This window comes from Homalodisca vitripennis, chromosome 5 (genome assembly GCF_021130785.1).
Source record: "Homalodisca vitripennis isolate AUS2020 chromosome 5, UT_GWSS_2.1, whole genome shotgun sequence".
Classification (NCBI taxonomy): domain Eukaryota; kingdom Metazoa; phylum Arthropoda; class Insecta; order Hemiptera; family Cicadellidae; genus Homalodisca; species Homalodisca vitripennis.
The window spans coordinates 110,866,846-110,886,132 of record NC_060211.1 but is presented as its reverse complement, the minus strand read 5'-3'; the positions used below and the strand labels follow the sequence as shown (position 1 = coordinate 110,886,132).

General features: G+C 32.2%; 1 protein-coding gene across 1 annotated transcript in view; it reads left to right on the top strand.

Moving 5' to 3' along the window:
- Positions 1–18,721, top strand: part of LOC124362699 (cholecystokinin receptor type A-like) — a 46,502-nt gene extending 27,781 nt beyond the window's left edge. The window contains 7 exon segments of the mRNA XM_046817411.1: positions 5,092–5,280; positions 6,549–6,724; positions 13,337–13,522; positions 14,248–14,492; positions 16,228–16,359; positions 16,361–16,374; positions 17,147–18,721. Coding sequence (XP_046673367.1) covers positions 5,092–5,280; positions 6,549–6,724; positions 13,337–13,522; positions 14,248–14,492; positions 16,228–16,359; positions 16,361–16,374; positions 17,147–17,181 — 977 coding nt within the window. The 3' untranslated portion in view covers positions 17,182–18,721.
- Positions 18,722–19,287: the final 566 nt, after the last annotated feature.

The window sequence follows — 19,287 nt, the reverse complement described above, 5'->3', positions numbered from 1 at the left end:
GAAACATGATGACGTAAAACAGATTTGTAAGTTTTCAATATTCTAAATGTTGTATCTTTTTGTGACGTTCCTTTGTTAATTTGAAACATGTCAGCGAATATACCTGAGGCAATAGAGGAACACACTTAAGACTGACAGTTTGTTGATGGAACTGTTTTTACAGTTTGTTTATATGAGTGTTACATATCAGACGATACACGATATAAATTCTATCAAGCTGTGAGAAGAGAATTACAATATCCATGATGGTATTTAAATCATTCTTATGATGGATATGGCAAACATAATTTGCAAACAATGTGACACTGCACACAATATCGCCATGGAGGGAAGGGTTGATTTCATATGAATGTTGAGTTTAGCTCCAGTTCACTTTCCTCTTAATGCACATTATGTACTCTCAGCTGTGCACTTGATGAGCCAATGGAAACCATTTGTTTTGATCTTCTTCATCGTTGAGTTTATTAATTTTAATTTCTTCAGAATAAACTGGCTCCAGATTCCAGGAGTCAAGTTTGTACCAGCATCCATCCATTCCAGGCGCTGCATTATGAGGAAGATGAACTGAAGCAAACCTCAACGTTCAAAAAAATGTTACACTAAATAAAGTGTTAGTATTGATGTATAAAGGATTACCATAAGTAAAAGAGAAAACCAAAGATCCAAAAATAAATCCTGTAAGCATTACCGACCATCATAATAACCAATTATCTGATGCAATTATGATTTAAATTCTGAACCATAAAATTACGATATTACCTACCCCTTGATGTGTGATGAAATTTGTATTTCTAGCAGTGTCAGTCTCGGTGGGAGTGTGGTTTTATTAAATGTATTTTCACATTTAATAAAAATGTGAAAATACATTATGACACATAATATTATAAAATGTTATGTATTACTATGGTAATAATTATTGTAGTAACTATATTTATTACTCATTGACTCTAATATATAATATGATTGCTATAAATTTACATACGCCAGACAAACATTTAATAAAAAAAAATAATTTTAAATGTATTATCTTGCCTTAATTGCGTTACCTACCATCCTATTTTAGTTACTGTTTTATCATAGTAAATTTAAGCCTCACATTTTGTGCAATATCCATTCATTGCCTCGTAAGGCTTAACTACATTTAGGTCTTGCTTGTCCCATTTTATAAATTTAGCAAATTTTGGTGAAGCAGTTTTGTACAATATCATCAGCAAACCTAAAAAGTAAAAATATAATAAACAAATTTGTTTGTGCTTCGTTGAACTGCAGGTTATTAGTTTATTATAACCAATTCTTGTTATTATATTTACTACAGACTTTAGAGAACGGTTGCGGTATTAACCTTTTAATTCATATTCTCTTCGAAGTTCCTTCTATCTTACTCACCAGATAATTTGTCGACAGAAAATAAGCAATGCAATCATGATTAGGAGGCTGTTACATAAGAGTCAGATGACCATAATCTTCAACATAATCCCGGCAAAAATTTGATGAGAGCTACCAGTTCCGCTTCCTGTGGGAAAGTAGAAACTGTATATATAAACACTAATAGATACTAGTATACTTCTGGAAAGTCTAAGGTATCTTCGGTGCCGTATTAGCGTTTTTATTTCTCCCCAGAACACTAAAAAATAGACAATACGTAGGTTATAAAAGTCTTCTTTGGTCATTGTAATCTACTTCCAGCACCGTAGTAGCGTTTTCCTTGTTACTCCAGTTACGAAAATATATAATACGTTTGTCTGAGAAGTTAACGTTCGTAAAAAACGAGTACTTGTGGTTATTGTAATTTACCTCCGTTATAAAGTGTTTTTGAACCGTAGTAATGTTAGTGATGTGGCTCCAATCAAGGGATTAAACATAGGCATAAAAGTTCATCTACGGCTAAAAACGTATTCTTACATTTAAATAATATTTTTGCACTATAAGGTACGTATTTCTGGCAGAATATTACCGTTTCGCTGTTAAGGACGTTGGTATGAAAAGTCTACATTGGCCAAAGAGAGACTATTTTTTGTCATTGGATTTTATTTATTGTCCAATAATAGCGTTTTCATTCTTTTACTAATTAAGAAATATATAAAACGTTTGTATAAAAAATACGTCAGTCACAAAGCGACTACTTCCATCCATTATAAACTAATTCCAGTTTAAGGTATTTTGGGTAGGTTTAAGGTATATTACCGGTAGTCAGTCAAAGATATAATGCATAGTGTAAAGTATCACTTTTCTAGTAGAGCTAGATTTTTGGGAAATATAGTTTACCTTGGGCTTTATCTATGTTGTTTACGAGATCGCGCGTATTAAATGTAATCTTTTTAAGACTTTCAGAAGTTGTATATGAAAATAAATATAGTTATTCTAGGAGGTACAACCCTATTTCAAACTGAATTTTTGGTTGATCTTCAAGAAATATCTTTCTTCAGACTGTTCGACTGTGTCAAATTTCATCGTGTAGGCCATCGGGTAGTTTAGTTCTTCCAGGGGTAGCACCGTAATTTTAGCCTCAGCGGTTGCTTGATAATAAAGAATTTTTAATGGTTTTATTTTTATTGTATTTGTATTTTATTTGTAATTAATTTTATCAAGAGGTAATCCTATTTCTACCATTTTTATGGATGGTTAATCTTCATACAAAAACTTTTGTAGTCTGTTGAGAGCATAATATACGGGTGTGTCAAATTCCATCGTTCCATAATTGTACAACATCAGAAAATTTTTAAACAAAATAAGTTCATGTTCGTTTTACAATTCCACGTGTTAGCTAAATTGGATCTCAATAGAGCATTGGACGTTGGAAAATACCAAAATATAGATTTTGTATTGGATACAATATGGTATCTGCTCGTCATGCAAAATTATTTCGTTTGTATGTTGGAGATGAGGAAAATAAGTGACAAACTTAATTTTTCTAGGGCATTGGGAGGTTATAAAAATATATTTATACAAGGAATTTCAACCCAATTCTAATCCATATGAATGGTTTAGTTTTTCAACAAATTTTTATTTGGCTGTTGGCAGTATACGGCACGTGTGTTTCAAGGAGCATTGTTACAGGACTACGATGTAGTGTGTGTTGATAAAACAAAATATATTATTTTTCGGTGTTAGAACCCACGTATGAATTAAATTTCATCTCTTTGGTACATTTGATGTTGTATTAAGAAAAACATAGTTCTTTTAAGGGTGTTGACCCCATTTACACTCCCTTTGGTGGTTCTTTAAGTAAAATAAATATTTTATATATAGGTGTTGAGAAACGTATGCCAAATTTCCTCTTCCCAAGACAATTAAAAAAACAGTTGGGGTAGGGGGTTCAACCTCATCTTAATCCCTATGGAAAGTTATTATTTCTTACATATTTTTTATTTATTTGTTTAAAGCATAAAACATACATGCATACAATTTCATCGTTATAGGATGTGAAGGAGTATAAAAACAAAATATTGTTCTTTTATGTGTTGCAACCATATTTTAACCTTTGTGGGTGATTGATATTTAAGAAATTCCTTTCGATTTTCTATAAAAGTCACAAGACACATGTGCGTCAAATTTCATCTCTGTGGGTCATTGGGAGTAATGGGAACAAAATTATATTTCCTCTATGAGTTGCTACTATATTTCAACCACTAAGGGAGGTTTATCTGCATGAAATGTTTTTATATACGATGAGTATCGTGTGTGTGAATTTCATCTTACCAGGACCTAACAAAGTTCTAAAAACATAAATATAGTTGTTTTACGGGATGTAACTCCGTTACAATCCCTATGGGCGAGAGATACATCTTAGTGAATTGTTTTTATTTTACCGATGAAAACGTAAGACACGTGTGACAGATTTCATTACTATACAACGTCGAAAATTTTGACAAAAATAAATATCTCTAGGGTTTGTAAATCATTAAAAAATTTAGTTATTGATCCTAATTAATTTTTTTTATTTTACCATTGAGGCCGTTTAGAACGTATTATTAAAATTTGAATTTTTCTGGAACCTGAGGAATCAATTCAAAGCTTCAAAGCTTAAAATATAGCTCTTCTTAGGATTGCAACCACAATTCAAACCCTGTGTACGTGTTGTTCTACATTAAAATGTTCCTTTTTTGAGTCATAACGCATAACTTTGCTACATTTCCACCATCCTGATTACTGAAAAATTTTAGAACTATTAATAAGCGAGTGTTTGGAATTTTGTATTTAGCGACAGTTCAATTTTATTGAAATTTTTTCCTACTTTTCACCCCTTGGACACATTTTATAAAAACCATTCTTAGACAAGTGTGTCACAAAATGTATTAAGACAATAACATTTAACTTAACGAACCGAAAATAATCAACAAATGGCGAAGCATTTTAAATTATCAGAGGTTTGCGAAACTTTATATTATAGCAAACATTAATTAACAGAATGTATTGTTCATTGAAAAGTTAGTAGACGTTAAAGAGTTATATATCTCATTCCATAATAAAAAAGCTTATGCATGTTATAAATGGCAACTGAGTTGGAAGAATTTAAACATAATGAAAATCAAAGGTATTTAACGTGTTTCGAAATATACCTCTCCATATATCTACAAATCAAGTTGGTTGAAGGAACTTGATTACTGCAGTATTGACTGTAGGGTGATTTATTTTTTCACAAACAGAACTTCAAATGCATAAAAAATAAGAAAGAACCGTTGTTGGAGGAATTTGAAAATAATGACAATGACATAATATTGAACTTATTCAAAATATATACTCATTTCCATATGTCCACAAATCATGTCGGTCGAACAAACACTATTACCACATTATTGACTGTAGTTCGATTTATTTGTTCAAACACAGAACCGCATTCGCATAACATTTCCTTTGTCTTTCATGGGAGATTATTTCAACAACAACTTACAATAAGCTTTGTATTCAGTAGGAGTGTTATATTAACAGCCAGGTCTCACAAACGGAGAGAAGATTTACCGAAACTCAACATCAAGCGGTTCTTCAGAATCTTCCTGGATACGATCCTACTCCTCATCTCTTAGTTCATGTGCTCGTCATACTCACTCATTGATTCAACTTCTGTGTTTAATAAGAGTGTTATGTTAACAGCCGGGCGTCACAAATGCAGAGAGGATTGGCCGACTCTCACCAGCGAGCGGGTCTTCAACATCTTCCTGGACATGATCCTGCTTCTCATCCCTTTGGTCATTATGAGCTTGGCCTACTCGCTCATTGTCTCCAAGCTCTGGAAAGGGCTACAGAGGGAAATCAAGCACAGCTCTTCCTGTCGTAGAAGATGTATGAGATAATGTTTATATCTGCGTAATACAATACAAAAAAGCTTAGAAAAAGAACTGAAAATCAGAATCTCCATCTATATAACTATGCGGTAGTCAATTTTAAGTTATAGTTTCTTTTTGAAAAGCAAAATTTGGACTCTTGTATTGTATTATACCGATATTTCTCATCGAATAGTAATGGGTGACGCTGACTTAGTATTATACAATAATTTATTATAGGGAGCTAAACGGATCTCCACTATAACAACGAAGAAAGAAGTATATTGTATTGTACAGGCTATAATTTCCCAAAACTATAGAAGTCGTTAGTGATATCTTGAGAAGAGTGCTAGATACATCTATTTCTTTAGATAGACTAAGACGAACGTGCATGTTTGTACCAGATTATATGCAGTGCAATATTATTAAGCTGATTCCCCTACCATATTTACATGATTGTCTTGTGAGTACAAATATAACACTAATAGGTTTGCCATGGGACAGCTATATTCTATACATATGTAGACAATGAAAAATATTTTGTAATTGTTAAACTATTTTATTTTGATTAGATCATACATTTATAGAAATATAAAAGCATGTTTTAGAGCCCCATGGTATGTTGTGAGGTAGCATGACGACTACATTATATTGGTATGTCAGTATGAAGGAAAAAATTATTAATTTTTAATAAATCATTAACAAAAATACTGATTTTTAGTATAATATTTACATTATGAGTTTAGAGTATAATACGGTTTTTTTCTGAATAAAGTGAACAAAATTAATATAAATGGAGAAACTTTGCATATGATACCAGATATAAATCATATTTAATAATAAAACAAACGTATATGTATACATAAGGCCTTACTGTTATTATATTCGTTTATTCCCTCATATTATTAATACAACGTCTCACAAAAGACTATTTATACAGTGCTCTCAAATAAAACAAAGTAATCCAATCTTGTTAAAATTATCATGCTAAGACAGCATTGAAAACTTGAGCGGGAGATGAGCTGTGCGAAGTTAAGTCCTCCCAAACAACAAAGTGCCTACACCTAGGTGCAAGGTAGATTGAATTTTAATCTCAACCGTTTTAATATGCATAGCTTGCACTGTCCCGTCGAGTACGCCTTTATTGCTTAATAACGTGTTTCAAGTTTTAGATTCAGAGAAAATTGGATTAGTCCCTTAATAATATTTGAAGTGACATCTCATTTATTTGTTTTAATTTTTTTTATTAAACTAAAGTTTCTAAACGAGCATATAATGTTTCCTCAGTGGAAAACGCGACCAACACTGTGGCAGTTAACGAGACTGTGCTGACGAACGACAGCGCTTCAGGTCTTCGTCAGCACCGACTGCTGCCACCCCCTCGCCCGACCACCCAGTATCACGTGACCACTGCCGCAACCTTCAAGTGCGAGCCAACCACAGTCAAGCTGTGGATATTTAAGGTGAGTTGGTTCTTCAATGGTTAATCATTGTAACTTCAATTATTTACGTACAAATTAGCTATGGTGAGAAATGTAGATTCCATGGGAATATTAAGATCAGCTACATTTCAATTGTGCACTTGATTAGACAATGACATCATCGATGTATATAGATTACTGTTTGGTTTTAATTTTATTTAGCAGTATTCATATTTCTTCAAACAAATTAATTTAAACAAGGAGTGAACTTGAGAGATAAGCTGTTTCCTCTTAAATGACTATTCTAAATTTATCACTGCTGAACCACCCTCGTGCCACGCTGCTCGTATTCGCTAGTGGGGTTGCATCTCTTTTCACACGATCTGTCTTCTCTATATTACTCCTGTATGAGCCTTCTGCAATGTTTCACTTCTCTTTGAATTATCCTATCTTATCCTCTCTATCTAACCATTATCTTTTATTATTGTACTTCTTTTGTTCTTTCTTGTCTAATTTTTTATGTCCCTCTTTGAGTGAGGTAAAGTGAATTATGTCCCACAAATGTGGACTATTCTATCAATGTGGAGGCTGGAGTCTACCTCCCCCCTGACAATCTCTATCTTTTAATGCGCCCTGGTCCAAGAAATCCTCTTCTCGTTGTGCTTTGGAAAGAAAAATGCACTCGAGAGTGACTTCATTTGGTACATTTCATGAAATTTCTTCCATCATTATCTTGCATTCTTAAATTGCCAGAGATTGCAGCCTAGACTGGTCTTCCAAACATCTTTAAAATAATGATTGTTAAGCAGTTACATGATTTGTTTTAATTCTCATTATTTAACGGCGTTCTGTATTCTAGACCTTATGTCAAAATAATCCAAAGAGTTCATTTTAAGTTTCTCGGTCGCCGTATTTTTTATTCTCGTCAAACCGATGTTGACTCCAGATTTCAGGAGTAAAATATGTGACAGCTGTATATTTTAGACGCCGCAATTACCAAATGGAAGTTGAAAAAGAGGTGAAGTGAAGAATTTTATTGAGGTATTATTTAACTGTAGTAAATGTTGTCTACTCAGCCAATTCCCAAAATTGATATGGGTTTAGAATTTGCGAAACTTGCTCTTTAGTAAGTAACGCCCAACTTTGCATTATGTTAAAAATTAGCTACTATTAATGTGGAAATATTCGTTAATATCCTTTTTTTAACTAAAACAGAGAAAAATGTTAGCAGGAGAGGGATATTTTTATTAGTACTGTATATATCTATCTCAATAACCGATTCAGATTTTGGGAGAATGTAGTTAGTTTTAAATTAGTATGGGTCTCATTAAACTTGAGAAGATAGCTAACACAATATTTCATAAAACAAAACTGACCGAGTTTGTATTTAAGATTACTATTATTATCTTACATTGACTCAAATTAATTCACGATCTGTACTTATCGGAAACCCCCTTATAGCGTCTAGTATAATAGTCAAAAGCCCCCTTATACAGTCAAAAGCTTTTAAGAATTGAAATTAAAATTATCTTCGTATATTAACGGTTTTATTCAATTCAGGTGGTGTAATGGTGTATGTTACACTGCTGGTACTACTAACATTTATTTATAGATTGGTGTTTCATTACCAATTTTGAGTTTAACTTCATGAATATAACACATATAATGAGCTTTATTATATGAATATAATTCACTGGATGTATAGCTGCGATTCTTACGACTAGAAACTTCTGATAGAGGCCAATAATGCACAGGAATATGGGATTTAATGTATGTATTAATGCAATACGTGGGATTTAGTGTTAATGAAAGGGATGTCGTAATTCTTTTTAAGTAATAAATTAAATTTCATAATGCAACGAAAAATTTGTTTGGAAAACATAATAATATCTTTATAGCCAGAGGTGATTCGTGAAGGAAGCAGTGACTCTCCTTAGCCTTTATTAAAATGTGTTCCCATCTTCTCATCCGCCCTCTGAAGCTTCCTTCAAACTAATATTAATAAAATTTTTGAGAATTTTTAGATCTTAGAGAAGAAAATTTTACATAAATAAGTAGAATTTAGATGAGTAAATAAACTGTTAAAATAAAGAACCCGACATAAAATAACGGGATTTGTACTCGTACTTCAAAGACGGAGAAAAAGAGAAGAGGATTTATTTTTATTTGTTTACTACAAAAATGCAAACTGATCCTTGGAATAAGAAAACCCTATTTATCAGTTTTAAAGTCTGTGGAACCTTATCATAAATTGTTATTGCACAGACGGGCAGATATACTGATAGACGACTCGACTCGAAGGGTATTTAGACACGATTTCGGTAAGGATGTGTCGGTCTATTATGGTAATTCCGTGAATTTAGCTGAGCGTTAGCAAATATAATTGTATTAGTCTTATAAATAACCATGATAGCAACAAGTAAATTATATAATAAACAAATCTGTAAAAAAATCTCTGATCACTAAAGTATAACACTTTTACATGTGTCATATTAATAAATGTAGATTATTCAAACAATAAAAATAAAAATAATGGAGTGAAACTCAATGATATTATTCAGTGTCAAGATATAATTTCAGCACACTCTTGCGTTGTAGTACCCTTCCTAGCTCACCGGAAATTGTATTATTTGAAAACTGTTATTCAAACTAACAATGAACAGAAATTTAAATGTATCACGAAACAAGAAATCTCGGGAAATATTTCATATTAAACAAAAATGTTATATTTCTACATAGACAAGAATGAATTATATGATATTGCATGTCCAATCGTGGAAATTGTATGAGCGTATCACTGAAGCATATCACTAGTAAGGTGACACAGTTTTTTCTCTACAGAAGGGATATGAAAATGTTTTGTCAATGTCTGTCTGACTATCTGACTGCAAGACATCTCGAGAATCAAGTAAGCTGTAGGAGTGTGATTTTTCATGAAACCTTAGTGAAACTAGTTAAGCGACATGTGATGCCACACAACGTACTCATACCTTGTTGTAAATTTCAATTGCTCTTATTTATTTATTTATTATTTATTATACAATTTGTATTGCTACAAAACAGATAGAAACATCCAATTAAATTCTAGAACTAATCTTAAATTAACAATATGCTAGATAACAAGCAAGCATTGTAAATAAACATTTAACAGCTGGCAACAAGCAAATAATAAATACATATCCAAAATAAATAGTACATATAAATAGCAATATACAAATAAATAAAAAATATAAATACATGTACTATTCCCCAAAGTGCAAGTTATATTCCGCACCCCTAAACATATATCCTAAACTAGAGAGTATTTACTAAATACCAACAATCAGACTTATAAAAAATCATCATTTAATTCAGGTATTGTCTAGCATCCTTTAAATAGTTAATGTGCACAAAACTACTGTGGTTTAACTTACACTATATAAACACTTTGACAAACTGTAGGATTACTGTATGAAAATCCGCAAGTCAGAAGTCGTAAGCAATTTGCAGACACATACGATAGTCATTGAAAACCATTTACAGTTTAAGCGTATTCTAGTTTTTGATGCATGAAAATATTTTTATCCAAAGAAAGACGAATGTAGAATTAAAATATTATGTATTATTTTTTGTGCAGATATACAGTACTTACTAGTTGGAAATTAAAATCATAATGGTGAACAGAAGAAATAATCTTTTCCACTGAGGTCTATCTATATCAATCATTGTACTTAGGATAATTATTAACAATTTGCCACTTTATATACATAACACAATTATTTTCGATAAAGCTGGTTCATAAAAATATAAAGTTTTGTTTAAAATTTTTTTTCGTGATCCTTTTTTATACTTATTCACCCTTTAAAACCACGGACATGGCGCTAAACCATGGTTAGTACAAGATTTACGGCAAAATTAGAGTATATAATGAGTGTTGTTAATTAACTATTAAAGAACAGAAAATCTCATATGTCGACTTCATATTGCAGGAAAATGGAAAAAAACCCTGTATATTATTTATAATTGTTTTCAATCACATTATAAAGTATAATGTTATTTGATGGATAATTTTGTTTTACATTTGTGGCTTTATATATAATACTCAATGGGCTACACTGACTGGCTTCATAGAAACAGAATATTGTGTAGGCTTATGTGATCGTCCCTGTTTGGTCGGTATAGGACACAATGGATGTCACGTGACGTCACTTCCGACACATTTCTGCCAGTAAATCTTGCTTGAGTACATATCATTTGAGAGCGTTGCTCGTGTCGTGTCGAAAACATGGTGCTATTGAATCTTTTTCTTCTTCGAAGTTTTTAAAGTGTTTATTCGAGTCTAATTAACCAAATTATTAAGGATGATATTCCAGTTGTATCACTTTAAGTGTAGAAGGTTTTGTTTGTAGATTTGGTGTCTCTCGACCCTCGTTAAATGCAGTATATGCATTTTCTCGTGCAATTGCCCCTCTTCCAAGTGACTGATTTCTCTGAACTGTGTACAGAACTACGGCTTTAGCATCACGTTTGTCTACCCTGTTCCATTCCAATTAAGTTAAGGAAACGTTCCGTACTCGTGCTATATTTTGTGTGAAAAATAAAGATATCTTCGGTAAGTTAGGTATACTACACTCATTTTAATCCCTTCTCCATATGTATACATATCCCTCTCCTAGCCCAAAATGTTTTATTTAAACTCTGTAGTATTTATTGTTATTCATAGCCCTGGTAATGTTTGTTGTATTTAAAGATATATTCATTTTGCCTATCTCTCTTCACACCATTAATAATTTTATCATTTTGCTACAAGCGTGTCTCCAAAGCTTTAAAAATAACTAAAATATACAGTATAATTGATTTGGATAGTTGGATTTTATTATGTAGCTTGTATTTAGTAATTTCCAACTAACTAATAAGGAAGGGTTAAAAAGAGTGATGGGAATGTTACGGAACATGTCCATTGATATTAAATTTGTGTATTAAATTATTGATGACTCATTAAATATTCATTATTTTATCCTGAACAGTGAATTAAACTTCGTGTTTAAACCTCCAATAGCACTCTTTTTTAATTTTGTCACTCTCTTTCAAAATAATGAAACGTTAACATTATGCTTTTCCTAAAATGTAGATTTAGAGTTGATAAATGAATTTTAAACAAAAAATTATTATTAAAAACAAATTATTAATTCAGTAATATTTTTCACTTTTTAGCACTTGAAGATGGCTATTAAGAACTTCAAAAGTAATATTGTTTTAATAAAATCTCATGCATTATTTGTTTAGCAGGACCATTTATTAATAGTTAATTGCAGGACCATTAATTGCTAACATATCTGATTCTGTCAAACAGCCCACTCTCTGACTAAGCACCACTTCAGCGTTATACTGTCATCTCTTTCGATCATGAATTAGCGCCTTCGAAAAGTGAACTGAATCAATTTTGGTTAAAGTGAATTTGACGATAAATGTTTATATATTCCATTTACCTATATGTTATCTTCTGAAAAGCGTAGTTGAAGGCTGTTACCATCACATATATGTAGCGAAGGCATTTGACAGCTCCAGAACAAAAACGTGATGGTGCCTATAAACGATCGCCATCCTGAGTTTAGTTTCAGATAACACAGTGTTATCTCAAGCCTCAGGTACTTAGAAAGTCATCACTACGATTAACTGAGGCAACTACGAATATCTTTAGGCATGTCACTGTGATCTCTAGAGATAAGGGATCTGCACGTGTGGTAGTCGATAATTCCACGTGTGGTAACGAATAATAAGGGGGTCAATATTAAGGATATAAATGCTCTGTCTATATTATATATATTATATTTTATATATCTTTTTTTATATTATATATATATTATATTTTGTTTTATTTATATTTTATATATATATATATATTTTGAAATTATATAATATATATATGTTTCTTATCCCCTTGTTAAATAGAACTGCATTTTAAAGTTTTGATTTTGAGAGCCCTCCTCTTTCGTGGTATGTACCTTAATTGCTTTAAAATTATAATGTGATAGGTCTCATTAACCTATACATTTTTAGACTTCATTTAATAGAAGGTAACAAAACTTCGGAAGAAAGTATGGGCTTTTCATCCATCTGTATAAAACTACGACAAATATAAGACCCAACGTACTTTATTGTACCGTTGATATTATTATAGTAAAAGCAATAATAAAAACGAGTTGTTTTCAACTGGCATTTTAATACCCAATCATATGAAGTACAGTATTAAATAGAAGATGTATTAAGGCATAAAACTGTATGCCTACAATAGTGTCGATGCATTTTGCCTGCTCAACCTGATGCTTATTATTGGACATAAGATGTAACTTATTAAGTACTTATCGGTCTTTAGTAATATTGGTAATGTTTTGCATAACATTTTCTCTCTTAACTTTTAAACAAAATTGTTGATTAACAAACAATTTATCGATCCACTAAAGTGATCTTGTTTGCATTAACAAAAAAAGATATAGCCTAAGATTGTAAAACAATGAGTAAATATATTACTTTTATTCCACATCAGACGTTATGATAGAAGTTTATTAGAGTAAAATATCATAATTGTATAATTTGTGATTGTCATGTGAATTTTATAGAAGCACTTTCTACAAGTCTTATGGGTTATAATACTAGAAGTATATTGTTTCTTAGATGAGAATGCCGACCCTGCGCCAGAAGCCACCACGCTCGCCGGTGGCGCCCCTGGTGTCTAGCGCCGTCACTACACCCATGGCAGAGGCCAACAGCAACAGTGGAGATAACGAGACCACCTACACCTTCAGCAGACATGCCATCCGCTCCAACTACATGGACAAGAGCATTGAGGCTAAGAAAAAGGTACATTAGGTGTGAACTGTGCAACATTTTTAAAGTTTAGCAACTTAACATTTATTATACCTTGTTTTCATACTTATAGTATACAAGTAAATCTATTGAAAAAAAAATGTAATCAACATTTATCAGAAATTAACAATAGTACACACTTATCAATTCAGGGGATTGCTTCAGTTTAAACGCTGAAGTCATGTATGTTAGAATGGATTCATAATACCACATAAATGATTTACTAATTATATCGCAGAACGTATAGAGCTGAGTCGCTCCATTAAGGTCTAATTATTCTCGACGATAAAGACGATAAAGCACAGTCTTCTAAGACTAATTGAAATGCCATACACATGATGATAAGATTTGATAGCGCGTAAGCCAATATGTTAACAAACCCAAATTAACTAAACCACTATATTTGTTTAGTTGGATTAAAGTTGGCATTCAAAATATTGAAGTTTTTACATACAGTATAAGATTTAGTTAAATAAATGTATCTTTATCTCCATCAATCTATACTCTTTATTTGAATTTTGTTTTTGACGATGGAAGGACTGTGATGAATATCGCCAACATTTTACACTAGTTCAGTGATACAACAAACCAGTAACAGATATATACACACAACGTACAACCTATATTGTCAAAAGAATATATATATATATATAGTTTATATTTTACTTCTATTGCAATCATTCACCTTACCGAAATAGTTACAAGTTTTTAATGTGTAGGTGATACGGATGCTGTTCGTGGTTGTGGCCGAGTTCTTTGTGTGCTGGGCGCCCCTGCACGTGCTCAATACCTGGTACCTGTTCTACCCCGACATCGTGTACAAGTACGTGGGCAGCACGGGTGTGTCTCTAGTACAACTTCTTGCCTACGTCAGCTCTTGCTGCAACCCTATCACCTACTGCTTCATGAACCGCAAGTTCAGACAAGCGTTCCTTGGCATCTTTAGCTGGTATAAATGGAGAAGGTAAATGTTGAAAGAAATTATGTCTTATTTGCCTAGGCGAAGTTAAGTCTAAGAAGTAGTTTACTAGTTAGAGAAATATTCTCTAACACTTAACCTGGGGACTTAAAGGTAACTACCGAACTACCACCAAAGGCCGGGCAGGCTGACTACTTGTAAGGATATGATCGCTCGGCGATCACCTATATCCAAGCAGCAACTACGCTGTAAGTTATTTGTTATAGTTCTCGCGATAACCGCCTTAACCGCTGCATTGCGGTATTGGCATTGTACGGAGTCATTTAAACATTAGAGTAGTTGTTTTTCTGTGCCCACGAATCCATACAAAGAATTAACGTAAAATTAGAATGCTGTTAGTGATTCCGTAGACATTTGAGAGACATCGGATGATTTTCATTCCACAGTTTCGAAGATAGTGCTCATTTGGAGCTGCAATTATCCAATAAAAAGGAGAATGTTAACAGTTATACATCTTATGTCATGCGGTGAAGTGAGATCTAAAAAGCACTCTTTAACAATTAATCTGAGTATTGCATTTTAAAGATGAGTTCTTATGCTTTTAAAACCAGATGAGTCATCAGCTATCTTTCTTAGAAATATCAGTACATTTATATACGATCTACTACCCTTTTGCATAAGTTCAAAATTAACCTAGCAATGACCTTTCATTGTACGTCTCTGCGGTAAACCTCTTAAAAACATCAGGATTTATATTGGTCCATATTCTTCATTTATACCATTATTGACGTTAAAACATCCGCACATATATTGTGGAGAATATCTTACTATATGGTTTACACTGATTTTAGAGTCTGACTTAGTCGGAAAATACAGTAATATGTAACAGTTTTATCAACTTACAATAAGTAGAGGCGCTGGGAACCAACATGAAACTTGTATTTATACAAGTAAAATGCGATATATCATTAGAGAAAATTACGAACCTTCTTTTAGTGAAGTTAAAGAAAATATTTAAAATTAGATATTTTATTTATAGTTAGTTAATAAAATTGCAAGCAAATAAATGGAATCAGATTTAAAATTGAATGGTTCTAAGTATTCTTTTTTTTAGTTTCCGGTCATATCATTTCTGCATCGAAAAGGGAGAACCGTCTGAAACCCGGGTGCAGGTTTCTTGGGGATATTGATTCTAAAACATATCCAGCTAATCGAATAACAGTTTTCTAAACATAAATAAAATCTAAAAAAGTTAAGCACAACAAATTATATATATTTTATATATATATATATACAATGTACATAACATATATATATATATATATATATATATATATATATATACATATATATATATATATGTTATGTACATATAAATTAAAAATACATTAAATAACACATGAAATGTTTTATTAATGAAATGTTTTATTTTTTAACTATTGGTTCACTATATGTTGCTTACCTATGTTTGAAAAGTATTAAACTTTCAAGTCTCAACAATAGAGCATAGCTGAGATGGATGTACCTGAAAGTAAAATTTTTACATGTACTATAATTGAGCGTTTAACTCCCTTGAGCAAAAAAGACAATGATACGTGGTTACTGACATATTGCCTCAAATGCCCAGAACCTTTTTATCAATGATACGTAATTGAGTTTCACTGTAAATAGATAGATTCAGTATTGGTTAAGAAACGAAAAATAGCAAGCAAAAGGGGGAATGAGGATAGTTCGATAAAAATGTGACAGTTGTTACTAAGTCAAATACAATATGTTACAGTGGCTGCTGCGGGACAGACCCCCAACTGAAGGTGAACGGCTGTGCGCTCGGCAGACTTGACGAGGGTTGCGGTACAGTTGGCCCCAACAACTCAGAAGTGTCCGGCAACGACTCCACAGTGTACGGAGGGGCGCGGATGTAGATCTGGTACATGAAAAATAGCACAAGTAAAACGTATTGGAAAAGAATGATAGTAATTATTAGCACTTCTCTTTTTAAGGCAATACACTTCTTGTAATCATGGCTTTCAATGTGAAATACTCGTATAATGTATCACTTAATATAATTCATTAAATCCGCAAAAATAGAACACAAGAATTGAATCGGAGTAAAAACTGATAATCACGCATTTAAAGGAGATTCTTTAAATATTTCTGAAGGAGATAATTTAAAGTCTGTTACATAATTCATGTGAAACAAACGTAATAGATTAAACATACCTTGCACGGAGCCGTCAAACAAATCCATCATATATGACATACATTCAATAACGCCATGATCGTGTTGGAATATCTGATATATTGTTTCATCAACATATCACAGTATTTTAAATACATGTAATTGTTTACAGTAACACAACACTCAAATACAGGGTGTATATGAAACATGTATCTTCTTAAGTATACTTTAGATACGATATTTTATTTTTTCCAAATGTAGTTTTTGAGAACACCAAATTTTTTGCCCCTGTAATTTTATAAGTATTATTTTGCCCTTAATGGATGCTAGAAGTTATTTTATGGATTTTAATGTACCCTGTATAATAAAGTCCTAAAAAAGAAACATCTTATTAGAGTTAAATATTGTGTCTTAATAATACTCAAGATAGCACATGCTGTCACAGACGTTTTATCCTCCGATAGACCTCTACATTAAAACTGAAAATATATGTATCCTGATATGGAAATCCTGTTTCCAGAAGTAGTTGTCCTGGAGGGGGAGGAGCGTGTTTAGCAGCGGCTGCTACGACCCTGTTGACAACGATTCCTTCTTGTACCGAGTCACCTGGAGGGATCGTCGCCCTGCAGATTCGGCAAAAGTCTTCTCGTGAAAGAGTTTGACTGTTACTGATTGGCAGTATTAACGCTTCTTAAGATAATATACATTTTGTGACATGAAGAATTCTGTGAACATCAGTAAGTAAATGGTGTTATAAACCACAACATATGTGTGAATAGTGCGACAAAAATTTTAAGAAGTTGACATTAAAAATATTCTACGCAGAATGCGGAAATGGTTGTATTCAGTAGAGGAACAGGAAGACTGTTGTCAGTGGATATTTTAGGTACAGCTGAAGCCATTGTAAACTGTTGAGTCATTTGCTCCATCAACTCTTTCAATTGTATTTATTTTCTAACTTTCTCTATTATAATTAATTGTGTTAGGCTCGATGTCTTCATTCCTCTGTTCTGGAAATCAATAGTTAAATAATTAGATAAAATACTATAGGATCATGTATAAAGACAGAAGCAATTAAATGAGACTCATTTAAAACGTTATATTAAAAAATACAAGCATATTCTATTCTAATACTGTCGGAGTAGGCTGGTCTCCCCCTAACGTTACTTGCTGCAAGCATGAGGTAGTATTGGGGATGGAGACAGGAGGATATCTAGCCCACTTTCCTCGTCGGTGATATTACTCAGATCTTGTCCTGGTCAGATTTCCTTCATGTCGATGTGATACGGCATCTCAAGAGGAGGCGGCCTCAACTTCCATCCGCACCCATCCTGAATATCCTGACATCCCAATAGCAGTGTAAAGAACCTTTTAGTAGTAAATTCTATGAGATATTACCTCAGCACCTTGTCCTACGTGAACGGAGCAGAAATTTTTTAGTATTTTCAATACCAAAATACTTAATCAGTGAATTGATATCGGAAAATTGTTACAAGTTCATGTAGGGTAGTCTTTATCAAGATCATATCATTTCATTTTTTTTTGATACTGTGTTCAATAATGTACACATTTTACTATCAAATGTGACCTCGATGTGACCTACCATAGTGTAAGGTATTGTACCTCAGTTATTGTAATTAAAGACACTGCTTTGTGTATTGTATTCTAGAACTTAATTAATGATCTCAGTCACAAAAATATGGAATAATAAAAAGATAAATACAACGAAACTTGATTATGAGATCTCTTGTAGTGTAATATATTTTTAAAATATTAGCAATAAAAACATGTTCTGGTATCGGGATGCCACCTATTAGTTGTGTAAATGAGTTTATTGTTGTTTTTATTATATAAATACTTAAAATTCAACTTTATATATTTATGTATTTCAGTGTATTTTTTATAAACGAAAGATGTGTGAATTTTCCTTCTTATAAGGTCTACTTCATTAGATTAAATAATATAAACGTATTTTTGTAATAATTCCTAGTTTAGTAAGATCTTTTGATATGTTCTTTGGTGCTCTTTTTTGTTGCTGTTCACCTCAATGTAAATTTTTGTAAATGTCTGAATTTTATGAATATACTTTAAATGTATTCAATGTAGTTTTATTTTTAATAACTATTCAATTAGTACATAAATAACTAGCTGCGTTTGCATCAAACTCAATAATTCACAATACGTAAATACACTTATGATGAACAGTCGTCTTTATTACTGTAACATCTAGTGGGATCCAGAATACGTTTCAAATTGTTATTTCACTCAAAAACCTGCGACAGTATATGTTCATTTAACCAGCAAATATAAATTATCCAGTTCCAGCAACAACCCTATTTTCACGAACAAGTATCAGAAATTGTTTTATAAACCATGTTGTAAGTCAAACACTATTTGCCAAAATCGTCTACCATTATGACGTAGATAAATACCAATATAATCATCGGTCTAGTTCAATCACATAACGTTGAACATTTCACAAGTTTATTGGTCAGAATTAAACACTTGACCAATACATTTCACCAAGGACAACTGTAGTGGTTATTGCGTAGTTTCAGGTCGGGCATGCGATTAATATTAAAATAAACATCTAAATAAACCTAAGTTATTAAGGTATTCATTTTAACTAGAATGTTTAAAGTTTCATTATGTTAGAAATTT